This window comes from Populus alba, chromosome 1 (assembly GCF_005239225.2).
Source record: "Populus alba chromosome 1, ASM523922v2, whole genome shotgun sequence".
NCBI classification, from domain to species: Eukaryota; Viridiplantae; Streptophyta; class Magnoliopsida; order Malpighiales; family Salicaceae; genus Populus; species Populus alba.
In genome coordinates, this window is record NC_133284.1 from 14,801,583 (window position 1) to 14,826,822 (window position 25,240).

Consider the following 25,240-nt stretch of genomic DNA (forward strand, 5'->3'; position numbering starts at 1 on the left):
TATATGGAAACAGCATAATTGTATATAAATGTATACGTACAGATTCCATTACATGGATGCAAAATTGGTGGAGTGACGAGCGTAGCTCGCCTAGATTTCAGATAGAAATCCAGTCTCTCTACAACCACCTAAAGTCAGCAATGGAATGCCCAGGCAAATTCCTACCCTAAAAACGATTGCAAAAAAAAAAAAACATGGAGGTAAATTCCCAAGTAAACATTCCATGCAATTGCTTAGCCTTGCTAGCTAGCTATACTGATTGGTTTAATACCATGACCAACTTTAGTACCATAGCATTCCAGATAGTTATGAACCCTTTTTTTTTGGTCTAATTTAAGAGAGAGGAGACCTGTGAGGAGATCCCTTTCGCCTGCTGCTAAAGGAGAAGAAATTCCCCTGAAGGAAGCCACTTTTTCCCTTCTTTTTCAGGTCCTCGGGTTCATGTGCAGTTCCTGAGCTGCCCATGATGTCACTGGAGCACGATGATCCTCTGTATTGTAATGGGTCCTCAAGAATGGAGCTCGGGGTGATTTGACCTTCATCATCGATAATCTCGGAGCTGTCCATCCTCAATCCCTCAAATTGGGAAAATGCAAAATCAGATTCATCAATCCTGTAGAGAATAGCAGAGAGATCCTCCCCCTGATCCACCAGGTGATTAACCTGCATTGTGTGTACCTTTTCTAAGTCGACGAGCATGAAGGTCAAAAGAGAGAAGGAAAAAAAAACATAAAAAGGGAAACGCGACATAAATGAACGTATAGTAAAATTTACTTGCTGCAACTCCCAAGAAACAAAGTGCTATAGTCTGTATAATTCGACAGGAGACAGCTAAAACCCACAAACCTAACAAGGAAGCTAAAAGCACATCCACTTAGGGTTGGGGGGGGGGGGGAGTTTAGTTAAGATCGCCCCCAACTACTCCCTTTTTGGCATTCCTAGTGCAACCAAATCAGTGTAGTATGTAGTAATTGATTACTCCCTTTTCAAAAAGAAAAAAAAAAAAAAACTCCTGTCATAGAAAAAAGACCTTTATAGTGTATATACATTTACAAACTTGGGAAAACCCGCAAGATTAAAACTAACTAATCAAATAAATTAAAATGGACCTTGCACGAGAGAGAACAGAAGTGGAATGGGTCTTGGAGTATCCTGTCACAAGTGAAGCAATTGTTGGCTGAACCCTTACAAGACCTTGACTGTGGTCTCTGATTCAGAAATATCACCTTGGCACTGTTTATTGTATAGGGCTGTCAAACAAATAAGAACAGCTGATATCATAATCTCTCTCTTCTCTTTTTCAACCTAAAGATCGCTGGATTATCTTCAAGAATATTTATAATTACCTGAATATAAGAACAGTCAATGAGCTTCTCAAGATCCCCCAAGCGAACCACATCATGGTAAACGTATCTTCTTACCTGTTACATGCATGGTATCTAATTACGCCAATAATTAGTGCCATCTAAAGCTTATTAATAGATAGGAATTAATTAGCCACTAAATTGTCGTCCAATTAAGCCCATTATATTGAATTCTCCGCATGGAGTCAAAGATCATTAACAAGGAGTGCCTATATGAAATATAATTGATGAAGCACAGGATAATGTTGGGAAAGCAAAGGGCATCTCGGGGTAGATAACTGTAATTATTTCATGAAAGTGATGTAAGCTTTTACCCCACCCATCATTACCAACTTAAACCCTATGTGAAACCTCTTACCTCATAAGAAAAAACGAATAGCTAAGTAAAATAGTAAATGAGTTGAGCAGAGAATAAATTATGAACTTGAATTTTTTATACTAGTAATATATATATAAATAATATAACGAACAAGAAAATGAACAGTAAAAAATATGGTCAAACTTTCGCTTTCTTGAAAGCAACAGGTGAGGGAGCTTTGCAGAGGAAATGGATAGAAAAGAAATCTTCCACATATGGGAAACAAACCAAATCCAAAAGGTAGGAATCAAGGGAGAAAAGATAATCCATTTATGGAACATCATCTAAACTAAAATAAATAGGGTAAAGTTTAATTACATAATCAATCTTAGGAAAATCTTGATAGAAAGGAAATACGCTTAAGAGGATCTTGGATTCATGGACGACATCCATTGGTGGAATCATACAAAAGAAAGAAAATTTCCGAAAAGAAATTGAAATATATGTTCAATTTGCTCAACGTGCTAAACCTACAAAAAGGAAATTGACCTTGAATTGTTAGCTAGCTTGTTTTTATTCTAAAAATGAACTATTAAATAATGAGAAATAGAAAATAGAAAGACATGCCAATAATATTCAAAAGAAAATCTATGAAGTTCTTTGAAAACAAAATCCAGAGAACTATAGAAAATTTCCTCCAGATATTTTAGCAGATAAAGAAAAGTCCACAATTGTGCGTATACAATACAAAACTTCAAACCCAGATTTCATGTAAGAGAGAGAAACATGACACCTGAACAAAATTTTAAGATTTCTGAATTGCTTTCAAAAATTCTCAAGAACCCATCATATAATCCAGGGCGACTATGGTTCAAAAGAAGACTCAAGGAATTCAAGGTGGCAAGTCAAGAAAAACTGTGCAAAAGTTAGAAAAATACAACCAGTAAAAAGTATAGTTCAAAATTGAAAATTGTATGTGAATCACATGGGTGTAATTGATTGTGTAAGGAAATTATAAACACAGAGAAGATTCCACTTACACATGAAAAAATCCAGGACCGAAAAAAAAGTGGAGAAATAACAGGAGATTTTCAATACCCACCAAGGAATCGAGGATGTTTTTCTCAAAACGAAATCAAGGCCCTAAAAAAGTTCAGATTTAGAGTAAAAGGTACAATTATATGTGTAAGAAAGACATGCATATAGATATATACAAGGAATTCTCATAGCTAGCTATGGAGAAGGAGTAGTAAATTGTGTACCTGGAGGAGGGGATGAGAGCGATGAGAAGGAAGGCAGTGAGGGCAGATACTAAGGCAACAGAGCAAGCAAAAGACGTTCTTCTCATTCTTTCTGCGATTCTCGTGGACCCCACAACCTCCAAAGAATGTCTCTGCCATCAATCCTTCAAGCCATGCAGGCTTCATACTATTACTCATCATCATCATTTCATCACCACCTCCATTTCTACTTCTTGATGATGTATTATGATTATTATAATTGTACTTGTTCTCCTCACCACCTCTAGCTCTACCTTTTTTGGAACTTGTAATTCAATATGGAGACTGATGATCTTGATACAAACAAAACAACAAAAAAAATAAAAAAGAGTAGAGAAATTTTAATTAAAATACATAAAGAGCTCCCTTCAAATTCTTGGAGAAAACCCTACACATGATTCTAATAGCACTCTGTGAAATGAAATGTAAGTGGTATAGGTGTGTGCATATCCTCTCCTCTATTTAAATTCAGCAGCTTCCAGAATTATTGTCGTTTCTAGCTAGAGTGAGTGAGAGAGGGGAGATAAAATGAGGGGAATTCACAAAAGTTAAAAACTTTTTGAGATGTGTTTGGGTACTGTGCATAGGAGAGAGAACGTGTGAGTGCTTGTGTGTTTCTGAGAGAGGGAGGATGTGTCCTTTTAGGGCTGAGTCACTAGTCAAGAGAAAATTGGCTACAGAGAGATCAGATGCCCAATTACAGTAAAAGATTTGAGTTCTTCTGAAAGCTGGAAAGAGAATCAAAATAACTAAAAAGAAAAATTGAGAAAATTGGAGGTTGATGAGGTGTGTGGTGGGGAGTGGCGTCGATGGCGGGAACACAGCCCACCAATCTGTACCTTGTCTTCTTTTCTTCTGCCTAGTGATTTAATGGCGAGAAAAAAACTAAAAAACTGAGAAACTAAAACTAAAAAATTAAAAAAATTAATTAAAATATTTTTAAAAAATTTGGTTCAGTTTAATTCTAGTTTTATAAGCCTAAAACAAAAAAATAAACTATGTACTTTACAAAAAATTCAAACAGAAACAAATCAAACTAAACCGAAACCAAGCCAATTAAAAAGTTAAAAAAAAAACCAAAAACAATATGGTTTTTTTTTTTGTTTTTAATATAAAATAATTGAACCAAACTAAAACCGAATTGAATTGAACCAAAACCAATCGATTGAGTTTTAGTTTTTAATATAAAATAATCTAATGAACTGAAATCAATTGGTTTGAATCGATTTTAATTTTACTTTTTATATTTTATAAAATTTCAATTTAATTATTTTTATAGATAAAAATCAAACAAAATAAAATATAATCACCTCTATACTTGTATTCGAATGCTCCAAGCATGAGCAGGAGCACCCAACCCAACCGCACCATTCCTACCCACATGATCGTAGTTTTATAAGACCTGGTTTAGGCTGTGAACTGGCTAGGTTAATTCATAAATAGGTGAATTAACTTGTTTACATTTAGGATGATAATTTAATCTCAACTCCATGGATATTGATCCAACTTGAATAAATAATTATATTTTTGAACTTGATGGATAATATATATATATATATATACACACACACACTATTTTATTTTTTATTGATTAATAAATAATATACACTAATTGGATATTGGAAGTTCGATGGATAATTTATAGATATCTAATTTATTTGAAAAATAACAAAAAATAAAACATATATTTATGGATATATATCTAATTATAAAATCTAATCATGAGATCATGATGACCTCATAGAAAGTAAATTAAAATAACTAATGAGACTCAATTTCTAATTACTCTAATGTTGAATGATGAAAATAAAAAAAAAATAATTAAAAAAAAACATAAAAAAACATCACGGGTCAACCCTAGTTAACTCGTCAAACTTATAAAATAAGTCATGAGACCGAGATTATCTTATAAAAAGTAAATAAAAAAAATAATCTAAGTCAACTTGGATTAATCTACCAAACATACGACTCAAATTAACCTAGGTTAAATTACCAAACTCATGACCAGGGGCATAAGGGTGAAATAACTTTATAGAAAGAAAATGAAAACGAATTGTAAAGCTCAATTTCTAGTTAATCCAAAGTAAAAGAACAAGATTTTTTTTAAAAATCAATTTAAAAAAAAAGACTAAAAATAACTTGAGTTAAATCGCCAAAACCATGTCTTGGTTCATAAGCCTATGATAGCTTCATAGAAAGTAAACCAAATAAATCAAGAAATCTAATTTCAAATCAATGAAATATTCAAGAATAAAATTGAAAAAAAATATCAATAAAAAAAAACAGAAAAAAACATGAATAAACCAGATTAACCCTTCAAACTCGTGACACAGTTTATGAGGTTCAGATAACCCCATTAAAACCAAGTCAAAACAAATCATGCAGTCTAACACCTAAAAAATCAAATGTTGATTGATGAAATTAAAAACACAAAAAAAAAAACATAAAACACTATTAAAATGAATAGTATCTTGTGAGGTGGTGCATAGTGAAAACACTATTTCTTTTAGTGTTTTACTAGATTTGGTAAAGAATTTATTTGGCATGAAAAAAATGCGAAGAAAAAATATTTAAAATCCAAGTCATCAGACCACTTGGTAATTTAAATAATATAAAAAATATGACAAAAAAATTGATAACAAGGAAGGTAAAAACAAAATCGCCCATTAATTTGGAGTATAAAGAACCCAATTTTTAAGGGTGAAGAAAAAAAAGCTAGAAAAGAAACTTTGTTAAAATAGGCTAACTCACAAATTTCATGACAATTGATATCAGATTAAGATAATTTCATAAAAAAAATAAAAAAATAAAAAAAAGAACCACTTGAAAAGAAATGGAAAAAAAAGCACGAAGATCAATTTTGAATTCATCAAATGAAAAAAATATCAACTTTAAAAGGTTACCAAAAAAGGATTAAATTTGATAGAAAAAAAACTCATGGAGGATGAAATTGTAAAAAGAAGTTGAAAATATCATCCAACATAAAAGAACTAGCAATAAAAAGAATACGAGGCGAATTTGAAAGATAAAAAACAAAATGAAGAGGGCAAAATTAAAAAAAATATTTGTAATTTTATGACGCAAACGTGTTTTTTTTTTTTTAAATATGAAACATGATTGAGGAAAAAAGGTTGATATATGGACAAAAAAAAGGAAAACAACAAGAATACATGGTTAAAAAAAATCATAAATAAGGCAGATACGTGAAAAAAAAAACGAATCTTAATCAATAATAATATAAATGTTGAATGATAAAATTGAAAAAAAAAATTTAAAAAGAGAAAAAAAACCCAAGAAAACTTGGGTGAACCTTTTAAACCTCAATAAAGGTCTCAAATTTGCAATCAAGTAAATCCTAGACTCAGGTTGCATCAAGAACCTCAATTCATAACCACTTTAATTTTGATTAACCAAAGTAAATTCAACAAAGAACAACAATTAAAAAACCCAAGAAAACCCAGTTCATTTTTAAAATAAGTGAAAAAACCTAAAGAAAAAAATAATTTAATTTTTTTATCTCAAATAAAACAAATAATATGAGAACTAAATTAAAAAAATAAAAATAAAGGGGGATGAAACAAGAAAAGAATTCTTACCTTATAATTTGTTTTAAAAAACCATTTCAAATATTTATGGAAGGGATAAAAAATAAAATTAAAGAATTAGGCAAAAAAACCCAAAAAAAAAAACAATAAACAAAAAAGACCAAAGATAATCGGGTCATTTTCAAGACAAGCAAAAAATTTCATGGAAAGCAAGCTAAAAAAAACAAAGCAACCCAATCTTCAATTGAATAAAGATTAAAGGATGAAACAATAAAAATCAATTAGGTTAGACAAAGGAAAAAAAACTCATAATACTCGAGCAAACATCCTGAACTAAGTCAAATTCTAAAAACTCGCAACTCATGAAACCTTGGATTCAAGTCTAATATAAAATTATAACCAAGTTTAAAAAATTATCAACGCAAAAAAATTGACAATCAAAAGAATAAGGATTAAATTGGATACAAAAAAAATCAAAGACGAGTGAAATTGTAAAATAAAGTCAATTTAAAAAAATTATTTCAAACAAAAAAATTACAATAAAAAGAATTGAGATCAAATTTGAAAGATGAATGTTTTTTAAGAAGGATGAAATTGAAAAGGCATAAAAAGTTTATAAATTAATCAATATACAAAAAATAATAATAAAAAGAAAGGAGATCAAATTTGAAGAATCAATAAATTAAAGGGTTGTTCTTGAATTTTTAAGGGGTTGGCGCAAAAATCTTGGTGGAGAGAGAGAGAAGGGGGAAAGAAATGGCCACCAGTGCTAAACCATCGTGAATCTTGGAAAATGCCCTACCTCATGAGATCGGGGGCATCGAGACCTTATAAATGTCATCCCTGAAGGCTGTGTTTGGTTGCTAGACATCCCAACACGCCATAGGTGTTCTCCACACACTAGTGTGTGCCACATATGCACCAATAATTTTTTTAATTATATTTAATATATTTTAATTAGAAAAAAAAACCACTAAATATCCTTCAAATCTACAATAAAATCTATGTAAAATGATAAAAAAAAAGGTCTTTGTGAGAGAGTTAAGTTGATTTTGTTTTTAAGTAATTATACTATTTTTTAAAAAATTAAAAAAACCAAAACATCCATGAGTAACAAGCATTATATTTTTTTTATTCTAGTGTTAAATTCATATTTTTACTATGCAAAAAAAGAAAAATAACTAATTTAGCCTCATACAATTTGTAAAAAATAATCGTGTTATGGTAAAAAAACTACTTTACCCTAATACTCTATTGAAAGTTTTTTTTTGAACCATGAGCAATTTTATAAAATCACTATTGCAATGAATAATAATATGAATCTTGTGCTACAATAATGTCTCCTTCCCCTTTAGTTTGTTTTTTAATTAATTAATAAATAATAATTATATTTATTGGGCGAGTTCTATTCCTCTTTCAAGCCTACACTTTAATTGACTGAATTAACATAACCAAGCAAGAAATGTAAGCAGTTGGCCTGTGAATTGTTTGTTTATTTTGATCTTATTTAATATTGTGGTAATAATTATTTTTCAAAGTATTTTTCACTTAGAAATATATTGAAATAATATATTTTTTTATTTTTTAAAATTTATTTTTGATATTAGCACATCCAAATGATTTGAAAACACCAAAAAATTAATTTGAAGCAAAAAAATAAAATAATAATTAATATCTTAAATGTGCTTTTAAAATGCAAAAACAAATGTGTTATAAAGAGCTTTTTTTCATTAAACTTTGGGAAACTTTTTTGAATTTAGGAGATGATTGGTTTTTATGATGACACTAACATGTAATGATTATTTTAAAGGGACAACACTGATAAAATAAAATTTGAAAAAAAAAAATTGGAACAAAACCCATATATGTTATCTCAACAAGTAATGTTGTAAAAAAATGAAGGCTAAAACTTAAATTATTATACAATATACTAAAAGAGATTAGGTTTGTTGTTTATCATTCACTTTCTCACAAAACATTGTGAATTAAAATAGTGTTTGTTTTAAAAAAATTTAATTTGATCCTCACACTTTTATTTGCATGATTTAGCCATTTTGAGTTCAAATTAGCCCTTGATTGCATATTTTTTTAGGGAGAGTTAAATTGAAAAATAGGGGACTGAAGTGAAAAAGGTGGAAAAAATAAAAGGGTGTTTAAAGTTTTTTGTGGAAGTTCATTTTTATCCCCTATTTTTTTTAGATATTAGGTTACCGGTCTATGTAATTTTCATACATTGAGGGTGGCATTGAACTTTACTTTCGTTATTTTTCAGTCTTTCTTTGATTGTAGGAGAGAAAATAAGTCGTCGAATTGTTGTATAGATAAAGAAAGTTGTCGTTTGTGTCGATTTTAGCCACCAAAATGATCGTTTTTTGTGTCAAATGGTTCCATAAGATAAGGAGGGTTACAATTATTTTTTTATTTTTTACCATAAAAACACCTAAAAAATAAATTTAGACTAAGGAGTATTTTTGGGTTTGGGTTGATTTTGGGTCTTGGACCGGTTTTTTGTGTTTTTAGAGGCTATAAACTGGTTTAACAAGGTCCCTGAGATGTTTCCTAGGTGTTTTGGATAAAAAAAAAATGAGTTGAGAATGAGTTTTTGGATAAACAAAAGAACCATGTTTTTCCTAACACACTAGTAGCTGAATTTTGAGCCTGGCATACGACATATCATGTTTTTTTTGGAAATGATTGGGGTGGAAGACAAGATTTAAAAAATAAACGGCCTGCGAATGAGTCGTAGCTTCATGGGCCAGACGCTATGATTTGGTTTTTTAATTTTATATAGAATGAATTTTTTTTTTGAAAAAAAATTATTTTTTATAAGATTTTTAATATGAGCAACCATTCATTTTTTTTGTCTTTTATTTTGTTCATATAATTTGAAAAGTTAACGAGGATTGAAATCTTTTTTTTTGTCTTATTTTCTTTTTTTAATTTCATTGTTTGACATTATTTTTTATTAATTTTTTTGTTGCCTCATAATTTTATCGTATTATTAAGTTAATCAAGATTTAACTCGATTATCAAATTTCTCTTATTTTTAAAAAAACATAAACGTCTCTTAAAATTTTTTTCTTTTTAGTTTAAAAAAATTGGAGATTAGATATTTTATGAATATTGTACAAATAAGATCATTCAGATATTTTATGAATATTGTATAAATATATTTTTATAATATTAGAAAGTGTTCATCTTTTGCATTGAATCATTATTGTTTTTTTTATTATTGTTTTTTTTTTATTTTTTAATTATATTATTAAATTAATTGAATTTATTAATATTATCCAACTCAATAACCAGAATCTTAAAATATTTTTTTTATATAAAATATTTGCATTATTTTGATATTTTTTTTAGTATGAAAAAAATAAGTAGACCTATGAAAAAACAATTTTGATATCTTTTTTACCCGTAGTGTAGCAAGTGTCACCTAGCTAGCAGTGTCCTATAGAAAACAACAATGTTATAGGGTAGATACTATATATGCTATTAGTATCTATATATTTTTCTGTGGCATCAAGAAGCATTAATTATCCACAATTTAGTTTATAAAAATTGACCTCACGTTTTTTCTTTGCTCCTTTTGTATTCAATTTATATCCATTGACGGAAGATATTCGACATGAACAGTTGAATTGGTTAGCATGTAACGGAATTTGATTTTCGTGATGATATTGTAAATCCATCAAATTAATATTTATTTTGAAGTACATTTTGGACATGGTAATTCATTTCAGGCTACAATTTAATATCAAGAAAATAAGCCTATTATAACCCAATAAAAGAAAGATAAATTTGTTATAAATGTTTTGCATTATGTTTAATGTTAATTTAACGGTCACGTCAATAATTATTTGATGGAATCTTGTAAAAATGCTTGATAAAACAATTAAAAATTCTCACATTCAAATAGTAAAATAACAACAGAGAAATGAAAAAAAAAAATCAATATATATATATAAGATTGGGTGGTTTTTTTGGCATTTTGGTGGATCTTGTAGTATTTTCCTTTTTATTTATTTATTCAATAGGAACTATTAGTAGTTGTTTTTATAATATACGACGCTGTAGAAATAATAAATTAAATTTTTTTTTATAAAGTTCTAACAATCATAGATATAAAAGAATCTGTCCCCCCGCCCCCCATAAATTTCATTAACTTGTATTGAATTTTTTCAAAGAACGAAGACAGCCACTAGAACATCTAAAGCAGAAGCTTGCTGGCTTCTACTGATCTATCCTAGTGAAGATCCTACTGAGAATTAGTCTTGTCTACTTTTTCCAAGACTTGTTGTGTGCTGCAACTTGCTGACAGTAACCAATAGGAATCGGGCAAAATCTTTGTGAGGGAGAGATGCTTTTTCTTTCTGGGAAAGCGCATTTACAAAAAGCAAGGAAGACAGTGGATTATCAAGTAAGCATAACCAAAGTCCACAGTTAACCAATCATCTCAACACAACCATCCACTGAGGCCTCTTGTTCCTTCCCTGGTGTGTTATGTACAGCCTGCTGTGTGCCCTTCTCCTCTCTACCTTCTCCCTTTCGATCCCCCATACTTGCCTTTCGATTCCCCAGCTTCTCATTCCCTTCTTCATGGCTCAAACTTCACCATCTCCCACACTCAGTCCCACCATGAGCGCCCCTCCATGTCAAGATCAATCCCAGGAACCAGCCATGGATTTCAATGTAATGGTCATCGTTGCTGCAATGATATGTGCCTTGGTCTGTGCTTTGGGCCTCAATTCCATGTTACAATGTGTATTTCAGTGCACCAGACGAGCAGTAACTGAACCAGCAGAGTGGATATCTTCTCGTAGACGGAACTCTGGCTTAAAGAAGAAAGAAATGGTAGCTTTGCCAACTTCAACTTATGCTCATCAAGGTTCACCGTCGTCAGCTTCAGGTTGTGCCATTTGCCTAGCGGACTTCACCGACGGTGATAAAATAAGGGTCTTGCCTAAATGCAACCATAGGTTTCATACCGATTGCATTGACAAGTGGCTGCTCTCTCACTCTTCATGCCCTACTTGTCGTCATAGGCTCAAGTCCAATGAATCAGTGCCTTCTCTAGAGCAGATAGTCACTGCCTAATCAAATAAGAAATGAGCAAGTGTTTTTATTTGATATATATGTTTCTCCTCTTATCCCTTGTCTTCTTATTTAGCTAGCTAGCTCGCCCTAGCCTGGTTTCTTGGATCATTCTTTTTTGTAGCGAGTGTATTAAATCAAGCAAGAAATTAACTAATGTTGTTTCTATGATGTTCGCGTATCAACCTTGTGGCCTCGCAACAACACTCCTTTTCAATGAAAAGAAATCTAGTCTTGATAGAGATGTGAGCCGTGTATCAAAAAAAACCTGAAAAAAATTTGATTTTTATTTATTTATTTTTAAGAATATATAAATGATGGCCATCAAACAAGGATGTGCTTAATTTGTTTAACTTCATTAGATGTTTATCCGCTATATCCCATCCTTTCAATTTCACACACACAAACACACATTTCTTTCTATTAGCAAACGAAGTGCATCATTTCCCAAATGAGTCAAATTTGAAACTCATTATTTTAAGAAGGAAAATGCAATCTCGAAGTTGGGATGGACAATTTGTTGCAGAAAAAGATACCATGAAAACTACCTCCACCTTCTATGTGTGAAGGACGTGCAATTGCGATGCCTTACAATATTGTGATACCAAAGCCTATAGAACAATACAAAGCAAGCAATAATAGCAGCAGAGGGCAACAAGGACCAGATTGTTTTTCTTCTGTTTGTCTAGTGGAGTGTTGATGCAGTATCATTTTGTTGTTGCACGTTTAAGGAATCCATCTCCACCACCTAATCTGCTCGCATTCAGTTCCACTTGCTAATTTGAATGAAACGATTCTGTGGATGTGGTGAAAATGCACGTCATTTGAAACATTGAGGGGCAGGTTACCACTGCCACTGCCTTTCTTGGCTTCATTTGACCAACAGTGCAATTCATGTTGAAGATGTTCTTAATGCTTAGACATTACACTATGATGTTTATTTCTGTATTTTAAAAGTATTTTTAAAATTTTTTTAATTTGTTTTATTAATTTTAAATTAATTTATTTTTAATATTTTCAAATCATTTTAATGTGTTGATATCAAAAGTAATTTTTTAAAAATAAAAATATTAATATATATTTTAACATAAATAATTATTTAAAAAATAACCATAATAACATTACCAAACAAGCTTAAAATCTAAATGAGGTGTGGCTAGAGCAGCCGCGGCTGCAGCAGCTATGCTCACAGTTCCTCCATGATCTGTTGATAGACGGGTATTTATAACATAAAAAACAAAACATCATTTTAGTTTCAAAACCACGTTTTATCATTTAGATGCAAAATCAAGTTCGAGATTTTGTTGCTTTGGAAAAATAAAAAGAAAGACAAGGCTGTCGTGTTTAAAGAGAGAACTATAAACCACAATGATATTAAAGCACCCTGGACTGCACGCATTTTGCACACAATGTTTCATCTCCCAAAGATGAAATCGTCTACCTACTTCTTCAAAAACACCAAAACTAAGTATCAATGCCCATCAATAGTAGTAAAATAAACAAAGAAGCTCTTAATTTGTCCTAGTCACTGTATTCTTCTCCAGAGTCATCATCGTAGTAGTACTCATCACTATCACCATCGTATCTATCATACGTAAGACCTATCAACTGCCGCTTTGTAAGTTTCTCTTGAATTCGCTCTCTGATAGCTGTTCCCTGATAGAAATGCACACCAAACGTGGCATGAGCATAGAAAGAGAGATTATACATGCACATACAGACTACCACCCGCTTAGTTCAGGCCAGGAAGGAAGACTGACCATTTTATGACAGCGTTCTTCGAACATTTCAAGAAATCCAGCAACCAATCTATCAGCATTCTCCACCCACTCATTCCGATGCACACAGGCAGTTTTAGCAACTACTTGTATCTGCAGCATCAGAGCAGAATATATCAATCCAATTATAACGGGACATCTGCCAAGTGGTGGTAATGGATATAATTGATTTCGGGTTATCTTCTAAAATTATTTTGTCTTATAATGCTTCCACTCTTCAGCACGTGTGCTAAACAATATTTAGATTTTCTTTATTGTTCTGCACACATTTGCATCTATCCAAAACAAGGGAAGGGAAAACAACATGGCATGGTGCAATCATGGCATGAAAAATATTCTTAGTTTATCAAGGTTGTACCTATCCTTCCAACAAAGAAGCACAAAATATCACATGCTACAAATTGTCAACACGCATGCCATGCAAGCTCACAACTAAGTATTAGCAACTTTGAAAGCAATTTACATACCTTTTCCCCGACTATCTCTTGCTGTTTCTTCACTTTCTCACGCAACTTTTTAAGCCCCATGTTAACTCTCAGCCGCTTCTCCTAGTGCAAGAGGATAGGGAATGAAACAGATCAATTCCATGGAAAGAACACATTAGCCAGAACTCAGAAAAGAGAATTGCAAATAGAGTGAACCTTCACATAACTGACACCCAAATCTTTTCTTGTATATCCACGTGCCAAATTACGCATCACATACTCATTATAATCTTTAACAATCCTCATTATAATATCAGAAGTGGAGATCCCATCAGTCCGTTTTGTTTCCTTAAATCTCCCAACAGACTTGACCTGCATGAACATTTTTGCAGAAATGGATTCTAGTGAAACCAGTCGTACTTGGTTGTGATAGTGATGAGTCTATTAAGTAATCATGATTTGCCAGATCCAAAAAAATTATGTCAATCATTAGAGTATATCATGTTTTGTCTATTGAGTTCGCCGCACATGAAAAGTCATCAAAACCATGAGAAACTACGGTAGCAATGAACAGAAAATTAGCAAATTTTTTGGTCATGAACATTCAAGAAAAGCCTTGTAATGGTGACTGAGGAAATTGAAAGAGGATACAGGTCAAGAAGCAATGGTTTGAGTGAGGTAACAGGTACCACCCTGATAGCAACATTTTACAGGTAGGGATAGATTTTGAAGGAGAATAATGAAATTTTTTTTTCCCATTGCCATTTGTGAAAAGGTTTCATATGTATGAGACGGTTAAATCAAGAGAACTAAGAAAAAACAATAGACTGGCCTTTACTGAGGCAAGTAATGCCAAAGTTTATGAAACTAATAATCATATGCCGCTCAACAATCAATCAACCAACAAATTTAGGCATATTTCCCTGTTATGTGTGAGGATATGAGAGCAAAGAGGGTCATCATGGCTGTGGGAAAATACAGGAAGCAGTGGTGATATGGTAGCACGAGCTTAAAACATATTAGGTCTAGCACATAAAAGAATCAGTCATGCTGATGGAAGAGAAGATATAAGCTATAAAGTAACAGAGGGAGCCAGATAGGAATGACAAGCCACATAGAATAGAATTGCAGATTTTTATTCTCATCACCATTTATTGAAAGGTTTTATCAAGTCAAGGCGAGCCAGTGCTTGAGAAAAACAAAACTCAGTTATCACCAAACTTACAAATTCATAGACATCCTTTCCAGCCCCACTTGCATCAGCATAACTACAATTTTAAGGCAAACAGAAAACAATTAACATATTAAAAAGTGTGGGGAACTTCAAAATTCAAGGAAGAGCAATATGGAGGCAAAAACACATAGGTGATGAGATTTTAATTCATCTACACATGAAAGCATATATTATGGCGCAGGATGCCAAATTGAAGTACTGCCAATAACAAGATGTCAAATGAGCAAAAACAAGAAAAAATTAAGTAGTAAAGAACATAGTGAAGTTAAATGGACAACAATTTGTTGTAACAGAATCAGCAATTTACTTATTGTAACTAAGATGGTAAATGGAAGGAATACAAAATAGCAACCACTGCAAATATGGCCAGTAAATTAATTAGAAGCAGGTCTTGAACATGTTTTGCACCAAAAAAAAAAAGAGTAGTAGAAAGGCATCAAACACAGAACTTGCTCATACAAAAGACAAATACAGAAGATCATTTTAGTTTCCATGCAGGTTCACAAATCATTCAACTAAAAGTCAAAATATCATCTAATTCAGCAATGATTTTTTTATTCTTCAAATAGCTGAAGTGGAAGACCCAAAAAACACAAGCATGCAGTTTCCATGAATCTTTTTTAATTGTTGGAATGACAAGCAGATGAGTCCATTTGGACTGATTAACCTTACGGAAGAGAGTCATGAGCCACATAGTCGATCCTATGCTTGTCGAGAAACTCTTGTGTGATAACCCATGGCGCATCAGGGATAACTTCGTCAACCCACCTGCAAAATTTATCGCCAATCAATGCTACATGCACTGTAATCCCTAGATAGAATTTACTTGTTCAAATTTAATATCTAAGATAAAAAAAAACTAAGTTTTGCCAACAGACAAGCTCCCAGTATGAAACAAGTGCAGCAAATTAAAGCCGTGAAGATAAAATGTGAGAAGAAGTAACCTGATCACTTAGTTTTTTTATTTATTTATTAATAATTATCCAATCTGCTACCAGAAATACCAAACAGATAAAACCCCACACTCTTCAAAGGGAAGAATTTTTCGATGTGTATGTTATCTTGTGTGCAGTCTATGCAATTCAGTTTGAGGAAAAATAATTGATGCCAGCAATCCACGCTCATGGCTTAAAATTTATACGAGGCAGTTAAAGTTCTTCACAGTTTTATCATTCTAATTCCTACACCTCATCAGCTAAGGAAAGCTTTTTTGGAAATTTCATTTCTTTTGATATATAAGAGAATAGATGTTATTGGTTCTTTTTATTTAGAAAAAAGAAAAGAAAAAGATCTTAATTAAAATATTTGATTCAGTAAGATTTCCTTGAAAGGAAAGGGAAGGGTTTGGATCGTTATATTGGCTCCTACCCTGTAAGGTGAAGGCCTTTGTTTAGGCTGCAGTATTTAAGAAGATATGACTGACAATATATTGGAGGAACGAACACAGAACAAGGTCTCATCAAAGCCATGTGTAAGTGTTATGCATTAAATAGTGGTGAAAGGGCGGGACACCCTTTCTCACTGCATTTTGAGGAGTAAAACTTTTCTTCAGTAAAAGATTTGTCCAAGAACCAAAAGAAAAGGGCCTCTAATTGACGCAATTCACCCATGGTTGTAGGAAGGTAAGAACTAAGAAGCTCTGGAAGCATGCAATGTTTGTTAGGATTTGATGGGTTTGAATGGGAAGACATTCAACAATCCTTAAAACACTGGTTTCTACCTTTCCAATCACTTGGCACTGCCTCTGGTGCATTGCAAGCATGTCTACTACAGCAAAGTGATCATCCTTGATGGTTGTTATTCAAAACCCAAAAATCAGGTTCTTTAATCATGAAACTACCCTTTAAAAAAAAAGTTATGGTGATTTGTTATGCATTGGAATTTTAATCCTGTTTGAAATCAAAGAAATAGAGAACAAAAATTGAAAAGATGAATAAAAAGCTAAGGTACCTGCAATGGCGAAGAGACTCGTAGCGTTCTTGATCAGTCATCACAGTTTTACCCTTATATCTGTGAGTCATCTCATCATTGCAGCATCCAACCACCAAATACGTATTCGGAAACCTATCCACTTGTTTCTGTTACTTTTATTTGAGGGGGGAATAATTAAATTGAAACAGAAAATAATAATTGAATTCAATTAAAACAGAGAGAGAGATTGTGAGAGTGATAATAATTAATTAATTAATTTAGATACAGTTTCTTGGCTTGCTCGAGAGAACGGGCATGGCCAAAGTGGAAGAGATCGTAGATGCCGTCTGCATATACTCGAACTGGCCTCTCCTTCTCCTCCTCTGCTGCTGCCTCTACTGTCCTCGAGCTCTTCTTTGCCTTATCTTCCTCCATTTTTCTCCTTCTCCTTCTTCTTCTTCTTTAAACGGGGATTATCCTTGCCTTCTCTCTCGTTAAGGAAAGAAGGAAAGAATTTATTTTTTAGCGGTGCTTAGAACAGAACAGAAACTAAGCGCAGCGCACACAGAATCTCTCGCTGTCTTCCTTGACATAACTCCTCCTTCTTTAGCACTATTATTTTAATTTTATTCGATTGGTTAACGACATTTTGAGACGACGGGTGGGTTCGCGAAAGAATATTCCTTTACTCAAATGAAAAAAGAAAAAGAAAAAAAAGAAGAAGCATGATTTTTGAAAGGGTTCGCTATTACTTTTTTGGTAGGAATTTTATCTCTCGGCCACTGGTACCCGCTACCGCCTGCTTCGCTTCCAGGCTTTTCTATTGTTCTCTTTATCATATACTTTAATGAGCATTTATTAAGCAAATACGACGGTCCATTTTCATGCTTAGTGTCTGATGATAAAGAATTACAGCAGCATGAGCTTTCCAGCTTGAAGGTTCTTAAAAAGACAAGTGCAATGTGTAGGGCCCAAACCCTATGGTCCATGTTTCCCAGGGCAAGGAAGGCATCATCTTGAGAAGTGTATCGAATAAATAAATGAGTAAGGTCCCAGACCTTTCAGTGGTTTCGTTCTCCGCAAGCTTAATTTTTTTTTTAAGTATCTTTCTCAACAAGAAGTAATATTATCTTTGGTATTGCGGTAATTGTTATGGTTGTAGTTTGAAAAAAAATATTTTATAAAAAGTATTTTTAATTGAGGTTGATTTGAAAAAATAAGTGTTTGGTTAAAACTATAATTGAAATTGAGGTTGAATAAAAGTAGTTTAATGTGTTTGGTTAACAATGCTTTTGAAATTAAAGTTATAAAATAATTTTAAAATATATATTAATATTGATGGTTTTTAATTTAAATGTTGTAGATTTAACTATTGCTATTATTTCATGAAATAAATAATACTTTATATGAAATATTTTTTATTATTCCATTAAACCATCTACAATTCTATTACGTACAAAATTCATCCGACAAGAACTACAATTTCTATAATTTTTTGAGCGTGCAATAAAATTAGATAAAATATTATCAGGAATAAAATTGATTTGATATTACAGTGCGAGTGAATGTAATTCACTATACACTAGTTTTTCGGGGAAAAAAATATTGTTTACATGACAATGCGAGTAAATTTAATTCACTCTAAACTAGTTTTTTTTTTTAAAAAAAAAATGTACAAAAAATAAACATATTGATAATAATAATAAAAAAAAAAACACTGCTCACGCGAACAGTGCAATTCACTTGCACTGTGCACATAAACTCTCAATTTTAAAAAGCAGCTAGGAGCTACCGCATAAAATTCAAGTTCAAAACGTGAATTGTCATAGGGCCCACCAAAATTAAATTATGTTTTTGATGTAACCAAACATGATATTTGTCGTGGTTGCTTCAAACGCAGAAGCAACAACGCAAACAAATGGACTCTAAAAATGCATAGTTTTTTTTCAATAAGCTATATTTGAAAGCTAATTTCTTATATTTATTATACAAAGTCTCAAATGAATCATGCAATTCATTATAAAATAGGTCAGATTTATTATCTAAAGACATTACCTCATTATCGCTTTCAATTGCTATAAAACACATGTTTACAACATGCTCTTCATCATCACTTGAGCTAGAGTCTGAGTCATCACTCTATATTGCTTTTATTACTCGTTTATGATGAAGGTTCTTCTTCTTATTTTGAAGGAGAGGACAATCAATCTTTAAATGTCCTGTCTTGTTGCACTTATAACATTTAAATGCATCCTTACTATATTTTTTCTTATTTCCATCCTTCTTGAGGTTTGAGAACCTTTTGTTCTCTTACTTCTTTATTAGGAAATTTTAGAATTATCTTGTGATAAGTGCAATGTCCTTATTCACTTTATCATCATCATCATGTCATCATCACTATCAACATGATGTATGATTTTGTGGGGGTGAGAAAAAAAATTCAAAAAACTGATTACACCGAGAAAACCGAAAAAAAAAACTGAAAAAACCGAACCGTGAAAAAAAACCAATTAAACCAATTAAAATTAAAAAAAAAATGACCGGTTCGATTCGGTTTTGGTTTTATAAACCCAAAACCGAAAAAACTGAACCAAACTAAAACCAAACCGAAAAAAACCGAGCCAAAACTAGACAAATCGAGCCAAACCGGTTTGAACTGGTTTTGTCCTAAAAAATCAAACCGAAACCGGTCGGTTTGAACTGGTTTCAGTTTTTTTTCAAAAACAATTTCAGTTTGGTTATTTTTTTTTATAAAAACCGAACCGAACAAAAAATGATCACCCTTATGATTTTGAATGCCAAATTCTTTTTTGGCTTCTCTTCTAGTTCTTACTTATCCATTATGATTTCATGAGTCATAAGTGATCTGATGAGTTCTTTCAATGAAAGTTTAATGAGGTCCTTAGCTTCTCAGATTTTCATTACTTTTGCTTCTTAAGTTTTTAGCAAAGACCTATGACTTTTGCTCATGATATTGAAATTAATATAAGTCCTACCAAGATCATCCAAATTATTAGTGATAGTTGTTATTCTAGTAAACATACTAGTTATTGATTTATTTGAAATCATTTTAAATAACTCAAATTGATACACTAACATGCAATTTTTTTATTCCTTTACTTGATTCATTATTTTATGTGTTATCTCTAATGCATGCCATATATATCCAGCATTCATGTGTGATGTGATCGAATTGAATTCAATTCTACTTAATACATGATACAACGTATTTATAACTTTAGCATCTATAGATAACATTTTCTTTCACCATCGGTATAATCACTTCTGGTTTTAGGAACTGTTATATCATTTTTAATCTTAGTAGGCTTGTGAGGTTCATTTTCAATAGATAGCCATAAATCATAATCAATAGACTGAATATATATAATCATCATAGCTTTCCAATAGTCATAAAAGTTGATAATCCTTCATTTTGAACATTAAAACTAATGGTCGTCATTCTATTCAAAGTCTAAGCAAATTTATATAAATGAGAACTAAGCTTTGATACCGATTGTTATTCTAGGATTAAAGCAACAATAACATCTACAAGAGTGAATTAGATGTTTCACTAATAATAATAAATATTGCAATTGACTCAATTAAACATAATTGATCAAAAATATAATTGAAGTGCTTAAAGTAAAGAATATAGGGATAGAAATTGCAAACTCGGTTTTTAACATGGTTCGATAAACCTACATCCACACCTTAAGTACAAAATTGATATTGAGCATTGTTTTCTTTACTAATTCAAGCCAAAAATTACAATGTTTTTGATGAATCCTCACTAAGCCCTTTTCACCACTTGAATAAATACAATTTTCAAGATTTTTTACTTTGATGAAATACCTCCCTAATGATAAAGAGTTTTTTACTTGAACTCTTGAATGATTATAATTGTTTGAAATGTAACAATACTCTTTCAAAAAGTAAATAATATAATTGAAGCTTATATCTCTATAGCTCACTCAATAGCACTTACAATGTAGAAGGTATTTAAGTGTAGTGAGTGAGAATTTATACTTTTGGGCAAAAATATAAAGGTTTTAATGCACAAATATAAATATGATTTAGAATTGATGATTTGAAATTGTTTTTGCTCTTTTATATATATATTCTAGCAAAAAATTAGTTATTTTATAGCTGTTATGGTTCTTCTAACAACTAAAATGGTTAATCAGTTTAGATTGATCAAAGCCAAACGATCAACTATTTCATGCAGATTCTCTTGTATTAATCCCTAATAAATAAGTGGCTAACCGATTCACTTGATACGTCCAAACAATCAACTAGTTCAACTTAAAATCTAGTTTAAACAATTTTAAGCATGGTAAATCTTAAACCATTTATAAACATATCAATCATATAATGCATGCAATGTGAAGTGTGTGAATTTATTTTAATTTGTGCTATCAAGTAAGATATAAAGATTTACATAATAAGCACTAAAATGAATCCTTAAAAACTAAGTTTTCACTTGCCTTGTATCTTGAACTTATTGATTTATTTTTTCATTTAATTTTCTATACTTGTTGATGATCTTTGTAAAAATCTATTTAAATTTAATCTCAATTATGCATATCATCAGTCAATTTTTACTTAATTATTATTATAAAAATATATAAATGTTAATATGTGACCTAAAAGATTAACATGTTAACCATGAAGTTTAGTGATATTAAAAGAAACTTGTGTGTGTAGATTGAGAGTTGGGTTACTATAAAGTACATAGAAAAATAGATTAAAAAATAATAATTAATAAGAGAAATATCTAGTAATTTTTAGATAAAAATAAAAGGAAAAAAAGATAAATATATTGGTAAAGACACAAGTAAAATAAAAAAGAAAAAACTAGAAGTTAAAACAAACTACGACAACGCAATTTTTACCGTGAATGTTCATTTTATTTTAATTTCTTTGTTAATTGTCTCAATTAAAGATATAAAAATAGATAGAATATTAATCTTATAAGCTTAGCCATTTCTCCAAATTTCTATTAAGAGATTTAATTTTGTCAAAAATATGAAAAAAAGAAAAAAGAAGCGACTGACGCCCACTCGTGAGCCGTGACCCGGACTTGTTACTGAGTGAAGCGCTGACTTTATGCAGAGAGAGAGAGAGAGAGATGGAAAGAACAGGGAAGGTAGTAGTGGAAAAGGTAGGAGGGAAATCAACAGTGACAAGATGCTTCTCTAAGTATCCTCTCAAATTCATCGTTCCCTCTAAGGTAACCAACTAACCTCCTCTCTTCTCGTTTGCTACTCTTATCTATTATGATCATGTCAGCAATCTAAGACTATCCTCCTGAATGTTATTGCTTTTCTTGTTAGGCGGGTCCTTGTAAAACTGATTCCGTTTGGATTTACTCCCTCACTTACGGCGGTGGCATCGTTTCTGTATGCTAATGCTCCTCCATCTCTTCTTCTTCGATCTTTGCTTGATTACTGCTGTTGCCCTTATCCTGTTTTCGATGTGTGTGTGTGTGTGTGTGTGTGTGTGTGTGTGTTCTTTTGGCCTTTTAATTTGTTTATTTATGTACTCTCTTTTGGGTGCAGGGGGACTCTATATCATGTGAATTTGAAATTGGAGATGGATGCACCACTGTCTTCACAACTCAAGCTTCCACTAAGGTTAATTGATTTTATTGATTTCCTTAGGGTTTTTTTTTTCATTGATAAATGTGACTTATCTTTTAATCCTCGATATTGTATCTCTAATTTTTGCTTAATCCAATACATTAATGTTTATTCCTTTTGAACTTATTTGAATAATAGGTCTACAAGTCTGTGGGATCCAAATGTTCTGCACAATTCCTGGAGGTAACGATCTTTCAAAAGCTGAATAATTATCTTGACCAAAATGCATTGTTATCTTCAAAGCATAAAGTAATTACAACATCTAATAGAAAATCTTATGATATTCACATTATGCTCTCAGCGATGCTTTGTTGATTATACTGTGTTTTTTTCACTTGAAAACATGTCCCAATAATTATTTTTCTTCTGAACCTCTAGTTGTTCGTGGAATAAATTGGCTGCTAGTTAGTAATTTTTCGTTTTTTTTTTAATTCGAAGCACAAGAATTGTTTGTTGAGTAAGGCGAGAAAGTTCATAAGAAACTCCACAATATATTTATATTGATGGTCTTTTCAATTGATAGTGGCTATTTCATGCCATGCAGTAGGTAACAGTTGGCAGCGATGCTCTTTTGGCTATCCTTCCAGATCCAGTGACCTGTTTTTCAACTGCAAGATACTCTCAAAAACAAGTATTCAAAGTGCTTCTGGATTCCAATTTGGTAATTGTTGATTGGTTTACCAGTGGGCGTCATGAAAGCGGAGAGAAATGGGATTTTGATCTCTATAAGAGCACCAACAACATATTCTTGGATGATAATCAGCCCTTATTTCTAGATACTGTAATGTTCTTTCTGCATCTCTATAGTACAGATTGGGATTATCCTTGTTCATCAATAGAAATACTGTTTTTTTAGATGCCATTGTTTTTTCCCCTGTATTTATCTCTTTGCATGGTCACTTTATTTCTGTTTTCCTTTAAATGTCCAAGGCTGCTCCAACTTTTTAATGTGTCGTATTTTATTAGTTAGTTTATTTCTTTTAGCTTTCTTCCTTACCAATATTTTTTTTTATCAAAGAATCATCTCACCTAACAGCTTAAGTTGCCTATGTTCTAACTTTGTGACTTTTTTTTCCTTCTTTTCTTTTGTTGTATATTTTTTTGTTTTTCCACTTTTTTTCTCCAGTTCTTCCAACAAATAGCAGGAACTGTCTCGTCATTTAGCATAATTCAAAAGATATCCTCCATTCATTAGTTTTTGGTATCATTTTTCACCTTTTTGTGGTCACATTCATACTCAATCATGTGAGTTATTGCTTGAATTGGCTTACCATTCTATTACAGGTATTGTTGGAGCAACAAAACATTTCTCCTATCACTGAACGCATGAGGGGCTACCAAGTTATTGCAATGATCATACTCTTGGGGTCGATACTTCATTATGTGGTGTAACTTGTCTGTAGTTTGGTGATTGATGAACTGATGGTTTATGATCTAGTTTTTTCTTTCTTGTAGGCCAAAGCTGAAGCATATTCAAAGTGAAGTTCAAGAAAATGTGAAAAGGATGATGTCTGAGCAATTGCACATTCCTTTCACTGGCTTAAGTGGCTGCGCACAATCAAATTCTAGGCATTTCACCAAACCATCATTTATTGCATCTTGCAGTGTCTTTGGTCCAAAGGTATGTTATTTTTTTCTTTCTGCCATGATTGATATGGTGATATAACAGCCATTCTTGTCTCATTCTCTTTGACATTGAAAGAGTGCCGCAAATTGACCTTCTGAACTAGCTTGCTGATCTTTACCGTTGCTTGTTATGCCCTGTAGATATGAATGTAACAAAGTAGCCTCTGGTTTTCTGTTGCTGCAGGGAATAGGTGTTATTGTTAGAGTAGCTGCCATGACAACTGAATCTGTATACAAATTCTTACAGCATCAATTGGTTGGCATGGAGCCTCTGATTGGGGTGTTGCCCTATCGTTGAAATGCCTGGCAATCCTTTTCTCCGTGCAAATTGTTATTGCAGCTTCGTTACTAATGCATGGAATCATTTCTTTCAGCCATGATGCTATCTGTAGCTTCCTTCAAATCAATAATTTCAAGCAGAGCCTTTTCTAGGACATGTTTCCTCAGATAAGAAGTGTATACCATGTAACATGTCAGATGACTTGACTTGAGTTAATAAATGTACAAGGCAATTTTCTTCTTGATCAAGTGATTCTTAAGTCCGATCTCTGCTTATTCTGTATGCTATATAAACTCGTGGATGGACTTGTTAACCCTGTTTTTTTTTTTTGGAAGCCTTTCTGGCTGCTTGGAGAGAGAATCATCTTTCTTTGAAAGTTTTCTGATGTCTAACATCCATGTTGGGCTGCATGTATGGGGAAAAAAAGGCGGTCCGTGCAACTTCTGTCCTAACAAGAATCTGTTGTTGAGACCTAAGGTCTATTTGCACAAGGCATTCTAGTAATCTCATGTTCAGAATTTCATTTGGAGCTTGACAGAATCTAAAGAAAGTATGAGTGGTAGAGCTCGAAGGTCCCTTTCTCTTTTAGAACCTGGCCCTGATCTGCTTCATGTTGCAAGTCATGTTGTGATGCTAGCAGGGAGCAACTACGGCATAATATGCATTCTGTACTCTCTAGATCTAGGCTGCGTAAAATGCAGGTAGAATTATCCTGAATTGCTGCTATGCATGCTTGCTTGGGCCTTGATTCTAGGCTGCCGTGGCC

General features: G+C 32.1%; 3 protein-coding genes across 3 annotated transcripts; 1 reads left to right on the top strand and 2 right to left on the bottom strand.

The window, feature by feature from the left end:
* Window positions 1–3,719, bottom strand: LOC118039058 (protein RGF1 INDUCIBLE TRANSCRIPTION FACTOR 1). Its single transcript, XM_035045634.2, has 4 exons — window positions 2,925–3,719; window positions 1,347–1,421; window positions 1,110–1,250; window positions 1–663 (listed from the first exon to the last, which is right to left on the bottom strand). Exons 1-4 carry the CDS (start codon window positions 3,108–3,110, stop codon window positions 334–336), a joined length of 732 nt encoding a protein of 243 aa, XP_034901525.1. The 5' UTR covers window positions 3,111–3,719; the 3' UTR covers window positions 1–333.
* Window positions 3,720–12,971: 9,252 nt separating this feature from the next.
* LOC118039060 (choline-phosphate cytidylyltransferase 1) lies at window positions 12,972–17,743 on the bottom strand. The gene is made up of 8 exons (XM_035045637.2): window positions 17,216–17,743; window positions 16,969–17,082; window positions 15,691–15,786; window positions 15,010–15,052; window positions 14,001–14,156; window positions 13,827–13,907; window positions 13,342–13,452; window positions 12,972–13,237 (listed from the first exon to the last, which is right to left on the bottom strand). The coding sequence occupies exons 1-8, from the start codon at window positions 17,362–17,364 to the stop codon at window positions 13,103–13,105; spliced, it is 885 nt and encodes a 294-aa protein (XP_034901528.1). The 5' UTR covers window positions 17,365–17,743; the 3' UTR covers window positions 12,972–13,102.
* Window positions 17,744–21,930: 4,187 nt separating this feature from the next.
* LOC118039062 (urease accessory protein D) lies at window positions 21,931–24,722 on the top strand. The gene is made up of 8 exons (XM_035045639.2): window positions 21,931–22,159; window positions 22,263–22,328; window positions 22,488–22,562; window positions 22,707–22,751; window positions 23,116–23,349; window positions 23,853–23,935; window positions 24,024–24,189; window positions 24,379–24,722. The coding sequence occupies exons 1-8, from the start codon at window positions 22,058–22,060 to the stop codon at window positions 24,490–24,492; spliced, it is 885 nt and encodes a 294-aa protein (XP_034901530.1). The 5' UTR covers window positions 21,931–22,057; the 3' UTR covers window positions 24,493–24,722.
* The last annotated feature ends 518 nt before the right edge of the window (window positions 24,723–25,240 follow it).

Bases quoted from the DNA above. Each gene is read 5' to 3' on its own strand.
- LOC118039058 (XM_035045634.2), bottom strand. From the start codon at position 3,110: ATGATGATGATGAGTAATAGTATGAAGCCTGCATGGCTTGAAGGATTG. The intron at 1,422-2,924 runs GTACACAATTTA...TGCATGTAACAG, and splicing joins GCTCTCATCCCCTCCTCCAG to GTAAGAAGATACGTTTACCA. The intron at 1,251-1,346 runs GTAATTATAAAT...TTTGTTTGACAG, and splicing joins TTGACTGTTCTTATATTCAG to CCCTATACAATAAACAGTGC.
- LOC118039060 (XM_035045637.2), bottom strand. From the start codon at position 17,364: ATGGAGGAAGATAAGGCAAAGAAGAGCTCGAGGACAGTAGAGGCAGCA. The intron at 15,787-16,968 runs GTACCTTAGCTT...TAAATTTTGCAG, and splicing joins GAGTCTCTTCGCCATTGCAG to GTGGGTTGACGAAGTTATCC. The intron at 13,238-13,341 runs GTCAGTCTTCCT...CATTTCTATCAG, and splicing joins AAGAACGCTGTCATAAAATG to GGAACAGCTATCAGAGAGCG.
- LOC118039062 (XM_035045639.2), top strand. From the start codon at position 22,058: ATGGAAAGAACAGGGAAGGTAGTAGTGGAAAAGGTAGGAGGGAAATCA. The intron at 22,563-22,706 runs GTTAATTGATTT...TTTGAATAATAG, and splicing joins CAACTCAAGCTTCCACTAAG to GTCTACAAGTCTGTGGGATC. The intron at 23,350-23,852 runs GTAATGTTCTTT...ATTCTATTACAG, and splicing joins AGCCCTTATTTCTAGATACT to GTATTGTTGGAGCAACAAAA.